The sequence below is a fragment of the Excalfactoria chinensis genome, unplaced genomic scaffold, assembly GCF_039878825.1.
Source record: "Excalfactoria chinensis isolate bCotChi1 unplaced genomic scaffold, bCotChi1.hap2 Scaffold_336, whole genome shotgun sequence".
NCBI lineage: Eukaryota > Metazoa > Chordata > Aves > Galliformes > Phasianidae > Excalfactoria > Excalfactoria chinensis.
In genome coordinates, this window is record NW_027315624.1 from 46,222 (window position 1) to 66,725 (window position 20,504).

The following is a 20,504-nucleotide window of genomic DNA, read 5'->3' on the forward strand; positions in this document are numbered from 1 at the left end:
CTTCTGAGTCCATCCATCCCTACTGAGTCCATCCATCCCTTCTGAGTCCATCCAGCCCTTCTGAGTCCATCCATCCCTACTGAGTCCATCCATCCCTTCTGAGTCCATCCATCCCTTCTGAGTCCATCCAGCCCTACTGAGTCCATCCATCCCTTCTGAGTCCATCCATCCCTTCTGAGTCCATCCAGCCCTACTGAGTCCATCCATCCCTTCTGAGTCCATCCATCCCTTCTGAGTCCATCCAGCCCTACTGAGTCCATCCAGCCCTACTGAGTCCATCCAGCCCTTCTGAGTCCATCCATCCCTTCTGAGTCCATCCAGCCCTTCTGAGTCCATCCATCCCTTCTGAGTCCAACCATCCCTTCTGAGTCCATCCAGCCCTATTGAGTCCATCCAGCTCTACTGAGTCCATCCAGCCCTTCTGAGTCCATCCATCCCTACTGAGTCCATCCATCCCTTCTGAGTCCATCCATCCCTTCTGAGTCCATCCAGCCCTACTGAGTCCATCCATCCCTACTGAGTCCATCCATCCCTACTGAGTCCATCCATCCCTTCTGAGTCCATCCAGCCCTACTGAGTCCATCCAGCCCTTCTGAGTCCATCCATCCCTTCCGAGTCCATCCAGCCCTACTGAGTCCATCCATCCCTTCTGAGTCCATCCAGCCCTTCTGAGTCCAACCAGCCCTTCTGAGTCCATCCATCCCTACTGAGTCCATCCATCCCTTCTGAGTCCATCCAGCCCTTCTGAGTCCATCCATCCCTTCTGAGTCCATCCAGCCCTACTGAGTCCATCCAGCCCTTCTGAGTCCATCCATCCCTTCTGAGTCCATCCAGCCCTACTGAGTCCATCCATCCCTTCTGAGTCCATCCAGCCCTTCTGAGTCCATCCAGCCCTTCTGAGTCCATCCAGCCCTACTGAGTCCATCCAGCCCTTCTGAGTCCAACCATCCCTTCTGAGTCCATCCAGCCCTACTGAGTCCATCCAGCCCTACTGAGTCCATCCAGCCCTACTGAGTCCAACCTGCCCTTCTGAGTCCATCCAGCCCTTCTGAGTCCAACTATCCCTTCTGAGTCCATCCAGCCCTTCTTTCTCACAGTTCCTGCAGGTATCTGTACTGCTAAGGACGTGGCTCAGCCCATAGAATCATAGAATTACCCAGGTTGGAAAAGACCTTGAAGACCATCAAGTCCAATTGCAGCGTAACCATAGTACTGTGCTGCAGCAGGTGGGCCCGACAGCGCGGTGATGGGGATAACATGGAGGTAGGGAGACAAGGCAGTCCGAAGTGATGAGCTGCAGCATCCAGCTCAGCGCCGCGCAGCCTCACAACCCTCCTCCCCCCTGGATCCATCTCTAAGGCCCGCACTGCCCTCCCCCATGATGGTCAATGGGACGCGGCTCCCAGCTGCACTGCTGGGCTCCGGCCAATAGCAAAGCTCTCTCTCGGATGCTGCAGCAGCTCCAAGCGAATAATGAAGTTGCAGCAGCTCCAAGCGAATAATGAAATCTGTTTCCAACAGGCAAAAAGCAGCAGCTTCCATTTCAAAGCCAGAAAAAGAAACTTGGGTGCCCCTCTGGAGCCGCGCGTGAACAGCGTTACCTTCCAACGAATGGAGGCCTTTCTCCTTGGCCGTCTCATAGACGCTGCTGAAGTCGTCCCCGAGGTTCGGATCTGCATTGGCTGCCAGCAGCACCTTCACCACGCTGCAAGGAAACAGAGCACGAGTCAGGAAGGGGGAAATGGCAGAAGGAGAGAGAGATCCGAAAGCAAAGGGAAGGCTGCGGGGCAGGGAGTCCTATGGGTAACACATCCCTGCGGGCATTCAAGGCCAGGCTGGATGTGACTCTGGGCTGCACATAGCAGGGGGTTGGAGCTGGATGAGCGCTGTGGGCAACCCAGGCCATTCTATGATGCTGTGATATGAGCCTGGGAGAGCTGGGTGTGCAAAGGGGTTTCTGAGCCGCTCACTGCAGCCGCCCCATTGAGTCAGGGTGGCCCATTGAGTCACCCCAAAAGAGGAATCATAGAATTAGGAACATAGAACATAGAACATAGGAACCGCTGGGCTACGACGGCTCAGCCTCTTTCTTGCTTATTTCTGCCCTGCCAGGAGGAAGCGCGGAGCTCAGCGCTCGGGAAACAGGTTTCAATGGCGGAAATCAGAAGGGAGCTGGAAGGAAAATGTCCGAGTGCCGCCATGAGTTGAGCCAAACCTCAGCCTATGGGAATCGGAGCTGTATGGGATCACTGTGAGCTGTATGGGATCACTGTGAGCTGTATGGGATCACTGTGAGCTGTATGGGATCACTGTGAGCTGTATGGGATCACTGTGAGCTGTATGGGATCACTGTGAGCTGTATGGGATCACTGTGAGCTGTATGGGATCACTGTGAGCTGTATGAGATCACTGTGAGCTGTACGGGATCACTGTGAGCTGTACGGGATCACTGTGAGCTGTATGGGATCACTGTGAGCTGTATGGGATCACTGTGAGCTGTATGAGATCACTGTGAGCTGTATGGGATCACTGTGAGCTGTATGGGATCACTGTGAGCTGTATGAGATCACTATGAGCTGTATGGGATCACTGTGAGCTGTATGGGATCACTGTGAGCTGTATGGGATCACTGTGAGCTGTATGAGATCACTGTGAGCTGTATGGGATCACTGTGAGCTGTATGGGATCACTGTGAGCTGTATGAGATCACTGTGAGCTGTATGGGATCACTGTGAGCTGTATGAGATCACTGTGAGCTGTACGGGATCACTGTGAGCTGTACGGGATCACTGTGAGCTGTACGGGATCACTGTGAGCTGTACGGGATCACTGTGAGCTGTATGGGATCACTGTGAGCTGTATGGGATCACTGTGAGCTGTATGGGATCACTGTGAGCTGTATGGGATCACTGTGAGCTGTATGGGATCACTGTGAGCTGTATGGGATCACTGTGAGCTGTATGGGATCACTGTGAGCTGTATGGGATCACTGTGAGCTGTATGGGATCACTGTGAGCTGTATGGGATCACTGTGAGCTGTATGGGATCACTGTGAGCTGTATGGGATCACTGTGAGCTGTATGGGATCACTGTGCTCAGCCACAGCTCCTGCAGCACAGAGCAGCTGCTGCCACCACCTTGGCAGGGAGTCCATCTGAGCACAACATTGCAATCTGAGCACACCATTGCAATCTGAGCACTCCAATTCAATCCGAGCACACCATGATGCGTCCCTAGAGTCAATGCAGGATGGGGCAGTGAGCGCTGATGGGGCGGTGGGTGCCCCTGTTCTGTTCTATGGGTGCCCTGTTCTGTTCTGTGGGTGCCCCTGTTCTATTCTATGGGTGCCCTGTTCTGTTCTGTGGGTGCCACCGTTCAGTTCTGTGGGTGCCCCTGTTCTGTTCTGTTCTGTGGGTTCCCCTATTCTGTTCTGTTCTGTGGGTGCCCCTGTTCTGTTCTGTGGGTGCCCCAGTTCTATTCTGTTCTGTTCTATTCTATGGGTGCCCCTGTTCTGTTCTATTGGTGCCCTGTCCTGTTCTGTTCTGTTCTGTCCCGTTCTGTTATGGGGCTGTGGGTGCCCCAGTTCTGTTCTGTTCTTTGGGTGCCCCTGTTCTATTCTATGGGTGCCCTGTTCTACTCTGTGGGTGCCCCCGTTCTACTCTGTGGGTGCCCCAGTTCTGTTCTGTGGGTGCCCCAGTTCTGTTCTGTTCTGTTCTATTCTATGGGTGCCCTGTTCTGTTCTGTGGGTGCCCCTATTCTGTTATGGGGCTGTGGGTGCCCCAGTTCTGTTCTGTTTTGTTCTGTGGGTGCCCTGTTCTGTTCTATGGGTGCCCTGTTCTGTTCTGTGGGTGCCCCTATTCTGTTATGGGGCTGTGGGTGCCCCAGTTCTGTTCTGTTTTGTTCTGTGGGTGCCCTGTTCTGTTCTATGGGTGCCCTGTTCTGTTCTGTTCTGTCCTGTACTGTGGGTGCCCCTGTTCTGTTATGGGGCTGTGGGTGCCCCAGTTCTGTTCTGTTCTGTTCCGTGGGTGCCCCAGTTCTATTCTATGGGTGCCCTGTTCTGTTCTGTTCTGTTCTGTGGGTGCCCCAGTTCTATTCTGTTCTGTTCTGTTCTGTTCTGTGGGTGTCCCTGTTCTGTTCTGTAGGTGCCCCTGTTCTGTTCTGTTCTGTGGATGCCCCAGTTCTGTTCTGTTCTGTTCTATGGGTGCCCCATTCTGTTCTATGGGTGCCCTGTTCTGTTCTGTTCTGTCCTGTTCTGTTCTATGGGTGCCCTGTTCTATTCTATGGGTACCCTGTTCTGTTCTGTGGGTGCCCCTATTCTGTTACGGGGCTGTGGGTGCCCCGTTCTGTTCTATGGGTGCCCCATTTCCCTGCACGGTGTGGGACCAGTCGTCCTTTTGAGCTCCAACCCAAACCCTTCCATCAGAGCCCAGCACGAGCCACGTTGGTGCGGATCCCTTCCTCCTGCTCCAGCCCCCAACACGGACCCGATCCCTCCCCTACGAGCAGCCGGAATCGGGTCCATTCCTCATCTTTCCTCCCCCCTGGCTTCCATCCTCCCCCGACAACCAACCAGCACCGGCCGGCATCCATCAGCCCCGACACGGGGCTTAGACCTTTAAACCCACATGGAGCTCTTCTATATCCCTATAGACCTTTATACCCACATGGAGCTCTTCTATATCCCTATAGACCTCATTTATACCCACACGGAGCTCTTCTATATCCCTATAGACCTCATTTATACCCACATGGAGCTCTTCTATATCCCTATAGACCTTTATACCCACATGGAGCTCTTCTATATCCCTATAGACCTCATTTATACCCACATGGAGCTCTTCTATAACCCTATAGACCTTTATACCCACACGGAGCTCTTCTATATCCCTATAGACCTCATTTATACCCACATGGAGCTCTTCTATATCCCTATAGACCTCATTTATACCCACATGGAGCTCTTCTATATCCCTACAGACCTTTATACCCACACGAAGCTCTTCTATATCCCTATAGACCTTTATACCCACACGGAGCTCTTCTATATCCCTATAGACCTCATTTATACCCACATGGAGCTCTTCTATATCCCTATAGACCTTTATACCCACACGGAGCTCTTCTATATCCCTATAGACCTTTATATCCACATGGAGCTCTTCTATATCCCTATAGACATTTATACCCACATGGAGCTCTTCTATATCCCTATAGACCTTTATACCCACATGGAGCTCTTCTATATCCCTATAGACCTCATTTATACCCACATGGAGCTCTTCTATATCCCTATAGACCTTTATACCCACACGAAGCTCTTCTATATCCCTATAGACCTTTATACCCACATGGAGCTCTTCTATATCGCTATAGACCTCATTTATACCCACACGGAGCTCTTCTATATCCCTATAGACCTCATTTATACCCACATGGAGCTCTTCTATATCCCTATAGACCTCAATTATACCCACATGGAGCTCTTCTATATCCCTATAGACCTCATTTATACCCACATGAAGCTCTTCTATATCCCTATAGCCCTCATTTATACCCACATGGAGCTCTTCTATATCCCTATAGACCTCATTTATACCCACATGGAGCTCTTCTATATCCCTATAGACCTCATTTATACCCACATGGAGCTCTTCTATAACCCTATAGACCTTTATACCCACACGGAGCTCTTCTATATCCCTATAGACCTCATTTATACCCACATGGAGCTCTTCTATAACCCTATAGACCTTTATACCCACACGGAGCTCTTCTATATCCCTATAGACCTCATTTATACCCACATGGAGCTCTTCTATATCCCTATAGACCTCATTTATACCCACACGGAGCTCTTCTATATCCCTATAGACCTCATTTATACCCACATGGAGCTCTTCTATATCCCTATAGACCTTTATACCCACATGGAGCTCTTCTATATCCCTATAGACCTCATTTATACCCACACGGAGCTCTTCTATATCCCTATAGACCTTTATTTATACCCACATGGAGCTCTTCTATATCCCTACAGACCTTTATACCCACACGAAGCTCTTCTATATCCCTATAGACCTTTATACCCACACGGAGCTCTTCTATATCCCTATAGACCTCATTTATACCCACATGGAGCTCTTCTATATCCCTATAGACCTTTATACCCACACGGAGCTCTTCTATATCCCTATAGACCTTTATATCCACATGGAGCTCTTCTATATCCCTATAGACATTTATACCCACACGAAGCTCTTCTATATCCCTATAGACCTTTATACCCACATGGAGCTCTTCTATATCCCTATAGACCTTTATACCCACATGGAGCTCTTCTATATCCCTATAGACCTCATTTATACCCACATGGAGCTCTTCTATATCCCTATAGACCTTTATACCCACACGAAGCTCTTCTATATCCCTATAGACCTTTATACCCACATGGAGCTCTTCTATATCGCTATAGACCTCATTTATACCCACACGGAGCTCTTCTATATCCCTATAGACCTCATTTATACCCACATGGAGCTCTTCTATATCCCTATAGACCTCAATTATACCCACATGGAGCTCTTCTATATGCCTATAGACCTTTATACGCACATGGAGCTCTTCTATATCCCTATAGACCTCATTTATACCCACATGGAGCTCTTCTATATCCCTATAGACCTTTATACCCACATGGAGCTCTTCTATATCCCTATAGACCTTTATACCCACACGGAGCTCTTCTATATCCCTATAGACCTCATTTATACCCACATGGAGCTCTTCTATATCCCTATAGACCTCATTTATACCCACATGGAGCTCTTCTATATCCCTATAGACCTTTATACCCACATGGAGCTCTTCTATATCCCTATAGACCTCATTTATACCCACACGGAGCTCTTCTATATCCCTATAGACCTCATTTATACCCACATGGAGCTCTTCTATATCCCTATAGACCTCATTTATACCCACACGGAGCTCTTCTATATCCCTATAGACCTCATTTATACCCACACGGAGCTCTTCTATATCCCTATAGACCTTTATACCCACATGGAGCTCTTCTATATCCCTATAGACCTCATTTATACCCACACGGAGCTCTTCTATATCCCTATAGACCTCATTTATACCCACACGGAGCTCTTCTATATCCCTATAGACCTTTATACCCACACGGAGCTCTTCTATATCCCTATAGACCTCATTTATACCCACATGGAGCTCTTCTATATCCCTATAGACCTTTATACCCACACGGAGCTCTTCTATATCCCTATAGACCTTTATACCCACATGGAGCTCTTCTATATCCCTATAGACCTCATTTATACCCACATGGAGCTCTTCTATATCCCTATAGACCTTTATACCCACATGGAGCTCTTCTATATCCCTATAGACCTCATTTATACCCACAAGGAGCTCTTCTATATCCCTATAGACCTCGTTTATACCCACATGGAGCTCTTCTATATCCCTATAGACCTCATTTATACCCACACGGAGCTCTTCTATATCCCTATAGACCTTTATACCCACACAGAGCTCTTCTATATCCCTATAGACCTCATTTATACCCACATGGAGCTCTTCTATATCCCTATAGACCTCATTTATACCCACATGGAGCTCTTCTATATCCCTATAGACCTTTATACCCACATGGAGCTCTTCTATATCCCTATAGACCTCATTTCTACCCACATGGAGCTCTTCTATATCCCTATAGACCTCATTTATACCCACATGGAGCTCTTCTATATCCCTATAGACCTTTATACCCACATGGAGCTCTTCTATATCCCTATAGACCTCATTTATACCCACACGGAGCTCTTCTATATCCCTATAGACCTTTATACCCACATGGAGCTCTTCTATATCCCTATAGACCTCATTTATACCCACATGGAGCTCTTCTATATCCCTATAGACCTCATTTATACCCACATGGAGCTCTTCTATATCCCTATAGACCTCATTTATACCCACATGGAGCTCCTCTATATACCTATAGACCTTTATACCCACATGGAGCTCTTCTATATCCCTATAGACCTCATTTATACCCACACGGAGCTCTTCTATATCCCTATAGACCTTTATACCCACATGGAGCTCTTCTATATCCCTATAGACATTATACCCACATGGAGCTCTTCTATATCCCTATAGACCTTTATACCCACACGGAGCTCTTCTATATCCCTATAGACCTTTATACCCACACGGAGCTCTTCTATATCCCTATAGACCTTTATACCCACACGGAGCTCTTCTATATCCCTATAGACCTTTATACCCACACGGAGCTCTTCTATATCCCTATAGACCTCATTTATACCCACACGAAGCTCTTCTATATCCCTATAGACCTTTATACCCACATGGAGCTCTTCTATATCCCTATAGACCTTTATACCCACATGGAGCTCTTCTATATCCCTATAGACCTTTATACCCACATGGAGCTCTTCTATATCCCTATAGACCTCATTTATACCCACACGGAGCTCTTCTATATCCCTATAGACCTTTATACCCACATGGAGCTCTTCTATATCCCTATAGACCTTTATACCCACATGGAGCTCTTCTATATCCCTATAGACCTCGTTTATACCCACACGGAGCTCTTCTATATCCCTATAGACCTTTATACCCACATGGAGCTCTTCTATATCCCTATAGACCTCATTTATACCCACACAAAGCTCTTCTATATCCCTATAGACCTTTATACCCACATGGAGCTCTTCTATATCCCTATAGACCTCATTTATACCCACATGGAGCTCTTCTATATCCCTATAGCCCTCATTTATACCCACCCGCAGCTCATCCACATCCATATAGAGCTCCAACCTCTAAGACCCCCAACCCACTACCAGCGTTAAACCCTCTTCGATCCATGTGAGGCTATAAAAGAGCTTTTCTGCCTCTCGTGGCTGGACCAACAGATTGTTAAGGATGAAATACACACACACGTGTCCAATGCAAGGAATAGGGGTTGGGGGGTCAGATCGATGCTGTGCTGGTCAGCCGTGGCCGGGCTGTGTTGGGCAGCTGGGGTTGGTGAAGCACGAAGTCCGGTGATGGCCATGACCGTCAGCACAATGCTGCCCCCAGATGGGGAGCAGACACAGGTCGTGGCCGCACACAAAGCCCCCCGGGAAGGGTAGAGCTTCGCTCCGTAAGGCTCAATGGGGGGCGGAGGGGCTGCAGTTTGCATGCAGGAGCTGCAGGAGCTGCCACGCCGCCTGACCTCCGCCATTGAAACGTAATTGGATGGTCAGCACCAAGGGATGCAGTTGGATGGTCAGCACTAAGGGATGTAATTGGATGGTCAGCCCCAAGGGATCTAAATGGATGGGCAGCACCAAGGGATGTAAGTAGATGGTGAGACAAGAGATGTAGATGGATGGTCAGCACCAAGAGATGCAGTTGGATGGTCAGCACCAAGGGATGTAATTGGATGGTCAGCCCCAAGAGATGCAGTTGGATGGTCAGCCCTAAGGGATGTAGATGAATGGTCATCCCCAAGAGATGTAGATCAATGGTCAGCACCAAGAGATGTAGTTGGATGGGCAGCCCTAAGGGATGTAGATGGATGGTCAGCCCCAATGGATGTAATTAGATGGTCAGCCCTAAGGGATGTAATTGGATGGTCAACTCCAAGAGCAATGAGAGCATGGTCAGCCCCAAGAGATGTAGTTGGATGGGCAGCACCAAGGGATGTCATTGGATGGTCAGCCCTAAGGGATGTAATTGGATGGTCAGCCCTAAGGGATGCAATTAGATGGTCAGCCCCAATGGATGTAATTGGATGGTCAGCCCCAAGGGATGTAATTGGATGGTCAGCCCTAAGGGATGCAATTGGATGGTCAGCCCCAAGGGATCTAAATGGATGGGCAGCACCAAGGGATGTAAGTAGATGGTGAGACAAGAGATGTAGATGGATGGTCAGCACCAAGGGATGTAATTGGATGGTCAGCTCCAAGGGATGTAATTGGATGGTCAACCCCAAGGGATGTAAATGGATGGGCAGCACCAATGGATGTAATTGGATGGTCAGTCCTAAAGGATGTAATTGGATGGTCAGCCCTAAGGGATGTAATTGGATGGTCAGCCCCAATGGATGTAATTGGATGGTCAGTCCTAAAGGATGTAATTGGATGGTCAGCCCTAAGGGATGTAATTGGATGGTCAGTCCCAAGGGATCTAAATGGATGGTCAGCACCAAGGGATGTAATTGGATGGTCAGCCCCAAGAGATGCAGTTGGATGGTCAGCCCCAATGGATGTAATTGGATGGTCAGCCCCAAGGGATCTAAATGGATGGGCAGCACCAAGGGATGTAATTGGATGGTCAGCTCCAAGAGCAATGAGACGATGGCCAACTCCAAGAGCAATGAGTGCATGGTCAGCACCAAGAGATGTAGTTGGATGGGCAGCACCGAGGGATGTAGTTGGATGGTCAGCACCAAGAGATGCAGTTGGATGGTCAGCCCCAATGGATGTAATTGGATGGTCAGCACCAATGGATGTAATTGGATGGTCAGCACCAATGGATGTAATTGGATGGTCAGCCCTAAGGGATGTAATTGGATGGTCAGCCCCAAGGGATCTAAATGGATGGTCATCACCATGAGATGTAGTTGGATGGTCAGCCCCAAGAGATGTAATTGGATGGTCAGCACCAATGGATGTAATTGGATGGTCAGCCCTAAGGGATGTAATTGGATGGTCAGCCCCAAGGGATCTAAATGGATGGTCATCACCATGAGATGTAGTTGGATGGTCAGCCCCAAGAGATGTAATTGGATGGTCAGCACCAATGGATGTAATTGGATGGTCAGCACCAAGGGATCTAAATGGATGGGCAGCACCAAGGGATGTAAGTAGATGGTCAGCACCAAGGGATGTAGTTGGATGGTCAGCCCCAAGGGATGTAGATGAATGGTCATCCCCAAGAGATGTAGATCAATGGTCAGCACCAAGAGATGTAGTTGGATGGGCAGCCCTAAGGGATGTAAATGGATGGTCAGCCCCAATGGATGTAATTGGATGGTCATCCCCAAGAGCAATGAGTGGATGGTCGCCTCCAGGAGAAACAAAGTCCCTTCACCAGGGTTTCAGGCCCTCTCCTACCAGAGAAGCGACCCCACGCCACCCACATCTGTCAGGCAGGACGTCCAGCTGTGAGCACGGTTCCATCTAGAACCTCTTGTGCTCCTGCAATGAATTGCATCCATTGAAGCAGACACGGACCCTGAATCGTGCCCATCAACCCAGACCGGGACCCATTTGTTTCACAGAACCAGGCCCAAACGTCCCCCTCATTTCATCTTTCTGCTGCCCTGTAGGTAATTCCCTAAGAAATACCCCTCAGAAAGAGCACTTGTGCTACCCCTATCATTAACCAGGCCGCGCAGGCGGCCCAAGGCCACCCCATTTCACCCAACGCAGCCCATGGGAGCCAGCAGGTTGAGCACCCGATGGCCCATCTGCCTCCATCAGCGTTTCCAGGCCCTGTTTTCAGCCCGCACGGCCTTTCTCCCCGATCCCTCTCAGCCTTTTTACAAGCCTTGAAGCTCCGTTCTGCTCCGCCGCTCACTTGGAATGGTCAACAGCCGTCACACTCCAATGCTGACCATTGTGCCCTCTTCAAGGTGGGAGGATCCGCTACGGAGCCGGGCAAACAACGGGGGCCCGGCTGCTGCTCGGACATCAAAGTTAAACAAACAACCACAACCCCCCTTTTCCATCCCCATCGGCCCCATCGCCAGCAGCTCCCCGAGGAGGTCACGGCTTTCAGCTTGTCGTGGCACACATCAAAGTTCGCACCACACACGAACTGGGCGCAAGGATTGAAATGGCGTCGCCCGAGAGCGGATATTCAACCTTTGTGCTCCCGCTTTAATCCCGTGTTTTCACAACTCATTAAGCTTCTTGGCTTATGAACTTGTGACCACGTGAAGCTTGCTCACAAGTCAAAAGGCAGCTTGTAACATCAAAGCTCGCTCTCCCGCGTCTGGCCCGCGTTGGCCGCAATTGGATTTCTCTTTCTCTCCCTTTCTGTCTTTTCTTCAATGACGATAATAATAATAACAATAATAATAATAATAATAAGAAAACCCCCTCCTAATTGAATTTAGTTGTAGACCGAATCCATTTCGGAGCGCTTTGAAAAGGTTACGAGAAGCCACGGCGCTCATCATGGGAACCAAGGGAGGGAGGGCACAGCGTTCAGCCTCTTTGCTTCGCAAAGGTCGAGCGTGAAAGACCCAGCGCGGCCCCCAGCCTGGGGGGGCAGCAGCTCCCATGGGAGCCATTGGCAGCTCCCACATCAGCCCGTGGGTCGCAGCAGCAGAGCCAAAGGGGTCAATGGGGACCTCTGAGATCTCCCAGTCCGACCCCCCTTTTAAAGCGGGTTCCCTATTAAAGCGGGTTCCCTATTAAAGCGGGTTCCCTACAGCACAGAGAAGCATCCCGGTGGGTTCTGGGTGACTCTAGAGATATCGGGTCCCCCCAATGGGCTCCCCACAGCTGTTCTCTGTCTGTTTGGAGCTCAGCACGGGCGCACTGCTCCAGGTTTGGCCCCTCAGGGCAAAGCAGAGGGGAGGAGAAGCTCCCTGCCCTGCTGGCCATGCTTTGTGCCGTGCACCCCATGGTTCCATTGGCCTCTGTGGCCAGCAGAGCACACTGCTGCCTCACGGTCAGCCTGTGCTCAATGCTGGACAACCAGGACAACATTGGCCTTCTTGGACACCAGGACACGCTGCTGGCTCACAGTCAGCCCATGGTCAGCCCATGGTCAACCACCAGTCAACCATTAACCAAGCAGGCTACCATTGGCTCTCTTGGCCACCAGGACACGTTGCAGGCTCATGGTCAACCACTGGTCAACCAATAACCAACCAGGCCACTATTGGCTCCCTTGGCCACCAGGACACGCAACAGGCTCATGGTCAGCCCATGGTCAACCATTAACCAACCAGGCCACCAGGACACGCTGCAGGCTCATGGTCAGCTCATGGTCAGCCCATGGTCAACCACCGGTCAACCACTGACCAACCATTGACCAACCATTAACCAACCAGGCCACCATTGGCTCTCTTGGCCACCAGGACACCCAGCTGGCTCATGGTCAGCCCATGGTCAACCCATGGTCAACCATTGACCAACCATTGACCAACCACTGACCGACCACTGACCAACCATTGACCAACCATTGACCAACCAGGCCACCATTGGCTCTCTTGGCCACCCAGCTGGCTCATGGTCAGCCCATGGTCAACCACTGACCAACCATTGACCAACCATTGACCAACCATTGACCAACCAGACCACTATTGGTTCTCTTGGCCACCAGGACACGCTGCAGGCTCATGGTCAGCTCATGGTCAGCCCATGGTCTACCACTGGTCAACCATTAACCAACCACTGGTCAACCATTAACCAACCACTGGTCAACCATTGACCAACCAGGCCACCATTGGCTCTCTTGGCCATCCATCTGGCTCATGGTCAGCCCATGGTCAACCACTGACCAACCATTGACCAACCATTGACCAACCACTGACCAACCATTGACCAACCATTGACCAACCATTGACCAACCATTGACCAACCATTGACCAACCATTGGCCAACCATTGACCAACCATTGACCAACCAGGCCACCATTGGTTCTCTTGGCCACCAGGACACCCAGCAAGCTCATGGTCAACCCATGGTCAACCACCGGTCAACCATTGACCAACCATTGACCAACCATTGACCAACCAGGCCACCATTGGCTCTCTTGGCCACCAGGACACCCAACTGGCTCATGGTCAGCCCATGGTCAACCCATGGTCAACCATTGACCAACCATTGACCAACCATTGACCAACCACTGACCAACCATTGACCAACCACTGATCAACCATTGACCAACCATTGACCAACCATTGACCAACCACTGACCAACCACTGACCAACCACTGACCAACCATTGACCAACCATTGACCAACCATTGACCAACCACTGACCAACCACTGACCAACCACTGACCAACCATTGACCAACCATTGACCAACCATTGACCAACCATTGACCAACCATTGACCAACCACTGACCAACCATTGACCAACCATTGGCCAACCATTGACCAACCATTGACCAACCATTGACCAACCACTGACCAACCATTGACCAACCACTGACCAACCACTGACCAACCACTGACCAACCATTGACCAACCATTGACCAACCACTGACCAACCATTGACCAACCATTGACCAACCACTGACCAACCACTGACCAACCACTGACCAACCATTGACCAACCATTGACCAACCACTGACCAACCATTGACCAACCATTGACCAACCACTGACCAACCATTGACCAACCATTGACCAACCATTGACCAACCATTGACCAACCACTGACCAACCATTGACCAACCATTGACCAACCACTGACCAACCATTGACCAACCATTGACCAACCATTGACCAACCATTGACCAACCAGGCCACCATTGGCTCTCTTGGCCACTAGGACACCCAGCTGGCTCATGGTCAACCCATGGTCAACCACCGGTCAACCATTGACCAACCATTGACCAACCATTGACCAACCAGGCCACCATTGGCTCTCTTGGCCACCAGGACACCCAACTGGCTCATGGTCAGCCCATGGTCAACCACTGACCAACCATTGACCAACCATTGACCAACCACTGACCAACCATTGACCAACCAGGCCACTATTGGCTCTCTTGGCCACCAGGACACGCTGCAGGCTCATGGTCAGCCCATGGTCTACCACTGGTCAACCATTGACCAACCACTGGTCAACCATTGACCAACCATTGACCAACCATTGACCAACCAGGCCACCATTGGCTCTCTTGGCCATCCATCTGGCTCATGGTCAGCCCATGGTCAACCACTGACCAACCACTGACCAACCATTGACCAACCACTGACCAAGCATTGACCAACCATTGACCAACCAGGCCACCATTGTCTCTCTTGTCCCCCCCTGCTGCCCTATGCCCGTTGCAGGCCGTGCTGCTCGGTGCTGCCCCGCTCGTACCTGGCGTTCCTGCTGATGGCCGCCACCATCAGACACGTCCAGCCCAGACGGTGCCTCGCGTTGACGTCGGCGCCGTCCTGCAGCAACCTGGGCAGAAAGGAGGGAACGGGGTGAGGATGGGTGGGATATTATGGGATGGGATGGGATATTATGGGATGGGATATGGGATGGGATGGGATATTATGGGATGGGTTATGGGATGGGGTGGGATGGGATGGGATATTATGGGATGGGATATGGGATGGGGTGGGATGGGTAATGGGATGGATGGGATGGGTTATGGGATGGGATATTATGGGATGGGATGGGATATTATGGGATGGGATGGGTTATGGGATGGGTTATGGGATGGGATGGGATGGGATAGGATGGGTTATGGGATGGGGTATGGGATGGATGGGATGGGTTATGGGATGGGTTATGGGATGGGTTATGGGATGGATGGGATGGGATGGGATGGGATATTATGGGATGGGATGGGATATTATGGGATGGGATGGGTTATGGGATGGGTTATGGGATGGGATGGGATGGGATGGGATGGGATGGGATGGGATGGGATGGGATGGATGGGATATTATGGGATGGGATGGGATGGATGGAATGGGACGGAATGGGTTATGGGACGGGTTATGGGATGGGATGGAATGGGTTATGGGATGGGTTATGGGATGGGGTGGGATTGGATGGGATGGGTTATGGGATGGGATATGGGATGGGATATTATGGAATGGGTTATGGGATGGGTTATGGGATGCGTTATGGGATGGGATATGGGATGGGATATGGGATGGGATGGGTTATGGGAGGGATTATGGGATGGGATGGGATATGGGATGCGTTATGGGATGGGATATGGGATGGGATGGGTTATGGGAGGGATTATGGGATGGGATGGGATGGGATATGGGATGGGTTATGGGATGGGATATGGGATGGGATATGGGATGGGATGGGATGGGTTATGGGATGGGATATGGGATGGGATGAGTTATGGGATGGGTTATGGAATGGGATAGATGGGATGGGTTATGGGATGGGATATTATGGGATGGGTTATGGGATGGGTTATGGGATGCCCTATATGGGATGGGTAATTGGATGGGATATTATGGGATGGTATGGGATGGGATGGATGGCATGGGACGGAATGGGTTATGGGATGGGTTATGGGATGGGATGGGATATGGGATGGGTTATGGGATGGGATGGGATATGGGATGGGTTATGGGATGGGATGGGATATGGGATGGGTTATGGGATGGGATGGATGGGATGGGATGGGATGGAGATGGGATGGAGATGGGATGTGTTATGTGATGGGTTATGGGATGGGATATGGAATGGGATGGGTTATGGGATGGGTTATGGGATGGGATATGGGATGGGATGGGTTATGGGATGGGTTATGGGATGGGTTATGGGATGGGTTATGGGATGGGATATGGGATGGAATGGGATATTATGGGATGGGTTATGGGATGGGTTATGGGATGGGATATGGGATGGGATGGGATGGGTTATGGGATGGATGGGATGGGATATGGGATGGGATGGGATGGGATGGGATGGGATGGGATATTATGGGATGGGATGGGATGGGATGGGATGGGATGGGATGGGATGGGATGGGATGGGATATTATGGGATGGGATGGGATGGGATATTATGGGATGGGATGGGATGGGATGGGATATTATGGGATGGGATATTATGGGATGGGATGGATGGAATGGGATGGGATGGGATGGGTTATGGGATGGGATATGGGATGGGATGGGTTATGGGATGGGATATGGGATGGGATATGGGATGGGTTATGGGATGGGTTATGGGATGGGATATGGGATGGGATGGTATGGTATGGTATGGTATGGGATGGGATGGGATGGGATGGGATGGGATGGGATGGGATGGGATGGGATGGGATGGATGGGATGGATGGGATGGGATGGGATGGGATGGATGGGATGGGATGGGATGGGATGGATGGGATGGGATGGGATGGGATGGGATGGGATGGGATGGGATGGGATGGATGGGATGGATGGGATGGGATGGATGGGATGGGATATGGGATGGGATGAGTTATGGGATGGGTTATGGGATAGGATATGGGATGGGTTATGGGATGCCCTATATGGGATGGGTTATGGGATGGGATGGGATGGGTTATGGGACGGGTTATGGGATGGGATGGAATGGGTTATGGGATGCGTTATGGGATGGGATATGGGATGGGATGGGATGGGATGGGTTATGGGATGGGTTATGGGATGGGATGGGTTATGGGATGGGTTATGGGATGCCCTATATGGGATGGGTTATGGGATGCCCTATATGGGATGGGTTATGGGATGGCTTATGGGATGGGATGGGATGGGATGGGATGGGATGGGATGGGATGGGATGGGATGGGATGGGATGGGATGGGATGGGATGGGATGGGATGGGATGGATGGGATCGATGGATGGGATATTATGGGATGGGATGGGATGGGATGGGACAGGGATACAATGGGATGGGTTGCCCCATATGGGATGGGATGGATGGGATGGAAATGGGGTGAAGATGGGAAGGGAACGGAATGGAATGGGATGGATGGGATGGATGGGATGGGATGGGATATTAGAGGATGGGATATTATGGGATGGGATGGATGGGATGGATGGGATGGGATATTATGGGATGGATGGGATGGGATGGGATATTAGAGGATGGGATATTATGGGATGGATGGGATGGATGGGATATTATGGGATGTGATGGATGGGATGGGATATTATGGGATGGGATATTATGGGATGGGATATTATGGGATGGATGGGATGGTATATTATGGGATGGGATATTATGGGATTGGATGGATGGGATGGTATATTATGGGATGGGATATTATGGGATGGGATATTATGGGATGGTATATTATGGAATGGGATATTATGGGATGGATGGGATGGTATATTATGGGATGGGATATTATGGGATGTGATGGATGGGATGGGATATTATGGGATGGGATGGATGGGATGGTATATTATGGGATGGGATATTATGGGATGGATGGGATGGTATATTAATGGATGGGATTTATGGGATGTGATGGATGGGATGGTATATTATGGGATGGAATGGATGGGATGGGATATTATGGGATGGGATATTATGGGATGGTATATTATGGGATGGTATATTATGGGATGGGATATTATGGGATGGGATATTATGGGATGGGATATTATGGGATGGGATGGATAGGATGGGATATTATGGGATGGGATATTATGGGATGTGATGGATGGGATGGGATATTATGGGATGGGATATTATGGGATGGGCTATTATGGGATGGTATATTATGGGATGGGCTATTATGGGATGGTATATTATGGGATGGTATATTATGGGATGGGATATTATGGGATGGGATATTATGGGATGGGATGGATAGAATGGGATATTATGGGATGGGATATTATGGGATGGTATATTATGGGATGGGCTATTATGGGATGGTATATTATGGGATGGTATATTATGGGATGGGATATTATGGGATGGGATATTACAGGATGGGATGGATGGGATGGTATATTATGGGATGGGATATTATGGGATGGGCTATTATGGGATGGACGTGATGGCTGTGCTGTGCTGCACAGCTGCTGGCCGGTCGCTCTCTGATCCATCCCCGTGTGCCCCCCCAGCGCTGTGGGTCACAGCCGTCCCACGCCCCACACCTCAGTGCTCACTGCAGCCCATCTGTGCGCCCCGGGGCTGCGGCAGCACCCGAAGGGAGGAGGGATGGAGCTGGAGTCCCTGCTGCCCAATGGGACGTGGAGCAACACACAGCACCAAAGGGCTCCTTCCATGGGGGGCAATGAACAATGCTCCCTCTGCCCCACATAACGCATCCCTGCCCCACATCCCGGCTCCCCCTGCCCCACATAATGAACCCATCTTAAGGAGGAACCACTATGGGACCCATAGATCTGAGCACCCATAGATAGAGCCCATCTTAAATAGGAGCCACAATGGGACCCATAGATCTGAGCACCCACAGAGCCCAGCTCAAATAGGAGCCAGAATGGGACCCACAGATCTCAGCACCCATCTTAAGGGGGAGCTATAATGGGACCCATAGATCTGAGCACCCATAGATAGAGCCCATCTCAAGGGGGAACCATATTGGGACCCATAGATCTGAGCACCCATAGATAGAGCTCATCTCTAGGGGGAGCCATATTGGGACCCATAGATCTGAGCACCCATAGAGCCCATTTCAAGGGGGAGCCACAATAGGACCCATAGATCTGAGCACCCATAGAGCTCAGCTCAAATAGGAGCCACAATGGGACCCATAGACCTGAGCACCCATAGAGCCCATCTTAATGGGAGCCATAATGGGACCCATAGATCTGAGCACCCACAGAGCCCATCTCAAATAGGAGCCACTGTGGGACCCATAGATCTGAGCACCCATAGATAGAGCCCATCTTAAATAGGAGCCACTATGGGACCCATAGATCTGAGCACCCATAGATAGAGGTCATCTCAAGGGGGAACCATAATGGGACCCATAGATCTGAGCACCCATACAGCCCATCTTAATGAGGAGCCACTATGGGACCCATAGATCTGAGCACCCATAGATAGAGCCCATTGCAAAGGGGACACACAATGGGACCCATAGATCTGAGCACCCACAGATAGAGCCCATCTTAATGGGAGCCATAATGGGACCCATAGATCTGAGCACCCATAGAGCCCATCTCAAATAGGAGCCACTATGGGACCCATAGCTCTCAGCACCCATAGAGCCCAGCTCAAATAGGAGCCACAATGGGACCCATAGATCTGAGCACACATAGAGCCCATCTTAATGGGAGCCACTATGGGACCCATAGATCTGAGCACCCATAGATAGAGCCCATCTTAATGGGAGCCACTATGGGACCCATAGATCTGAGCACCCATAGATAGAGCTCATCTCTAGGGGGAGCCATAATGGGACCCATAGATCTGAGCACCCATAGAGCCCATCTCAAGGGGGAACCATATTGGGACCCATAGATCTGAGCACCCATAGAGCCCATCTTAAAGGGGAGCCATAATGGGACCCATAGATAGAGCCCATCTCTAGGGGGAGCCACAATGGGACCCATAGATCTGAGCACCCATAGAGCCCATCTCAAAGGGGAACAATAATGGGACCCACAGCTCTCAGCACCCATAGAGCCCATCTTAAGGGGGAATGGCCACGGGACCCACAGCTCTGCGCACCCATAGAGCCCATCTCTAGGGGGAGCCACTATGGGACCCATAGATCTCAGCGCCCATAGATAGAGCCCATCTCTAGAGGGAGCCACAATGGGACCCATAGATCTGAGCACCCAT

The 20,504-nt window shown here is 50.5% G+C and overlaps 1 protein-coding gene across 1 annotated transcript in view; it reads right to left on the reverse strand.

The window, feature by feature from the left end:
- LOC140264892 (mitochondrial disaggregase-like) overlaps nucleotides 1-20,504 on the reverse strand; it is a 72,499-nt gene that overhangs the window by 43,139 nt on the left and 8,856 nt on the right. Inside the window, 2 exon segments of the mRNA XM_072360790.1 lie at nucleotides 1,602-1,705; nucleotides 15,107-15,193. Coding sequence (XP_072216891.1) covers nucleotides 1,602-1,705; nucleotides 15,107-15,193 — 191 coding nt within the window.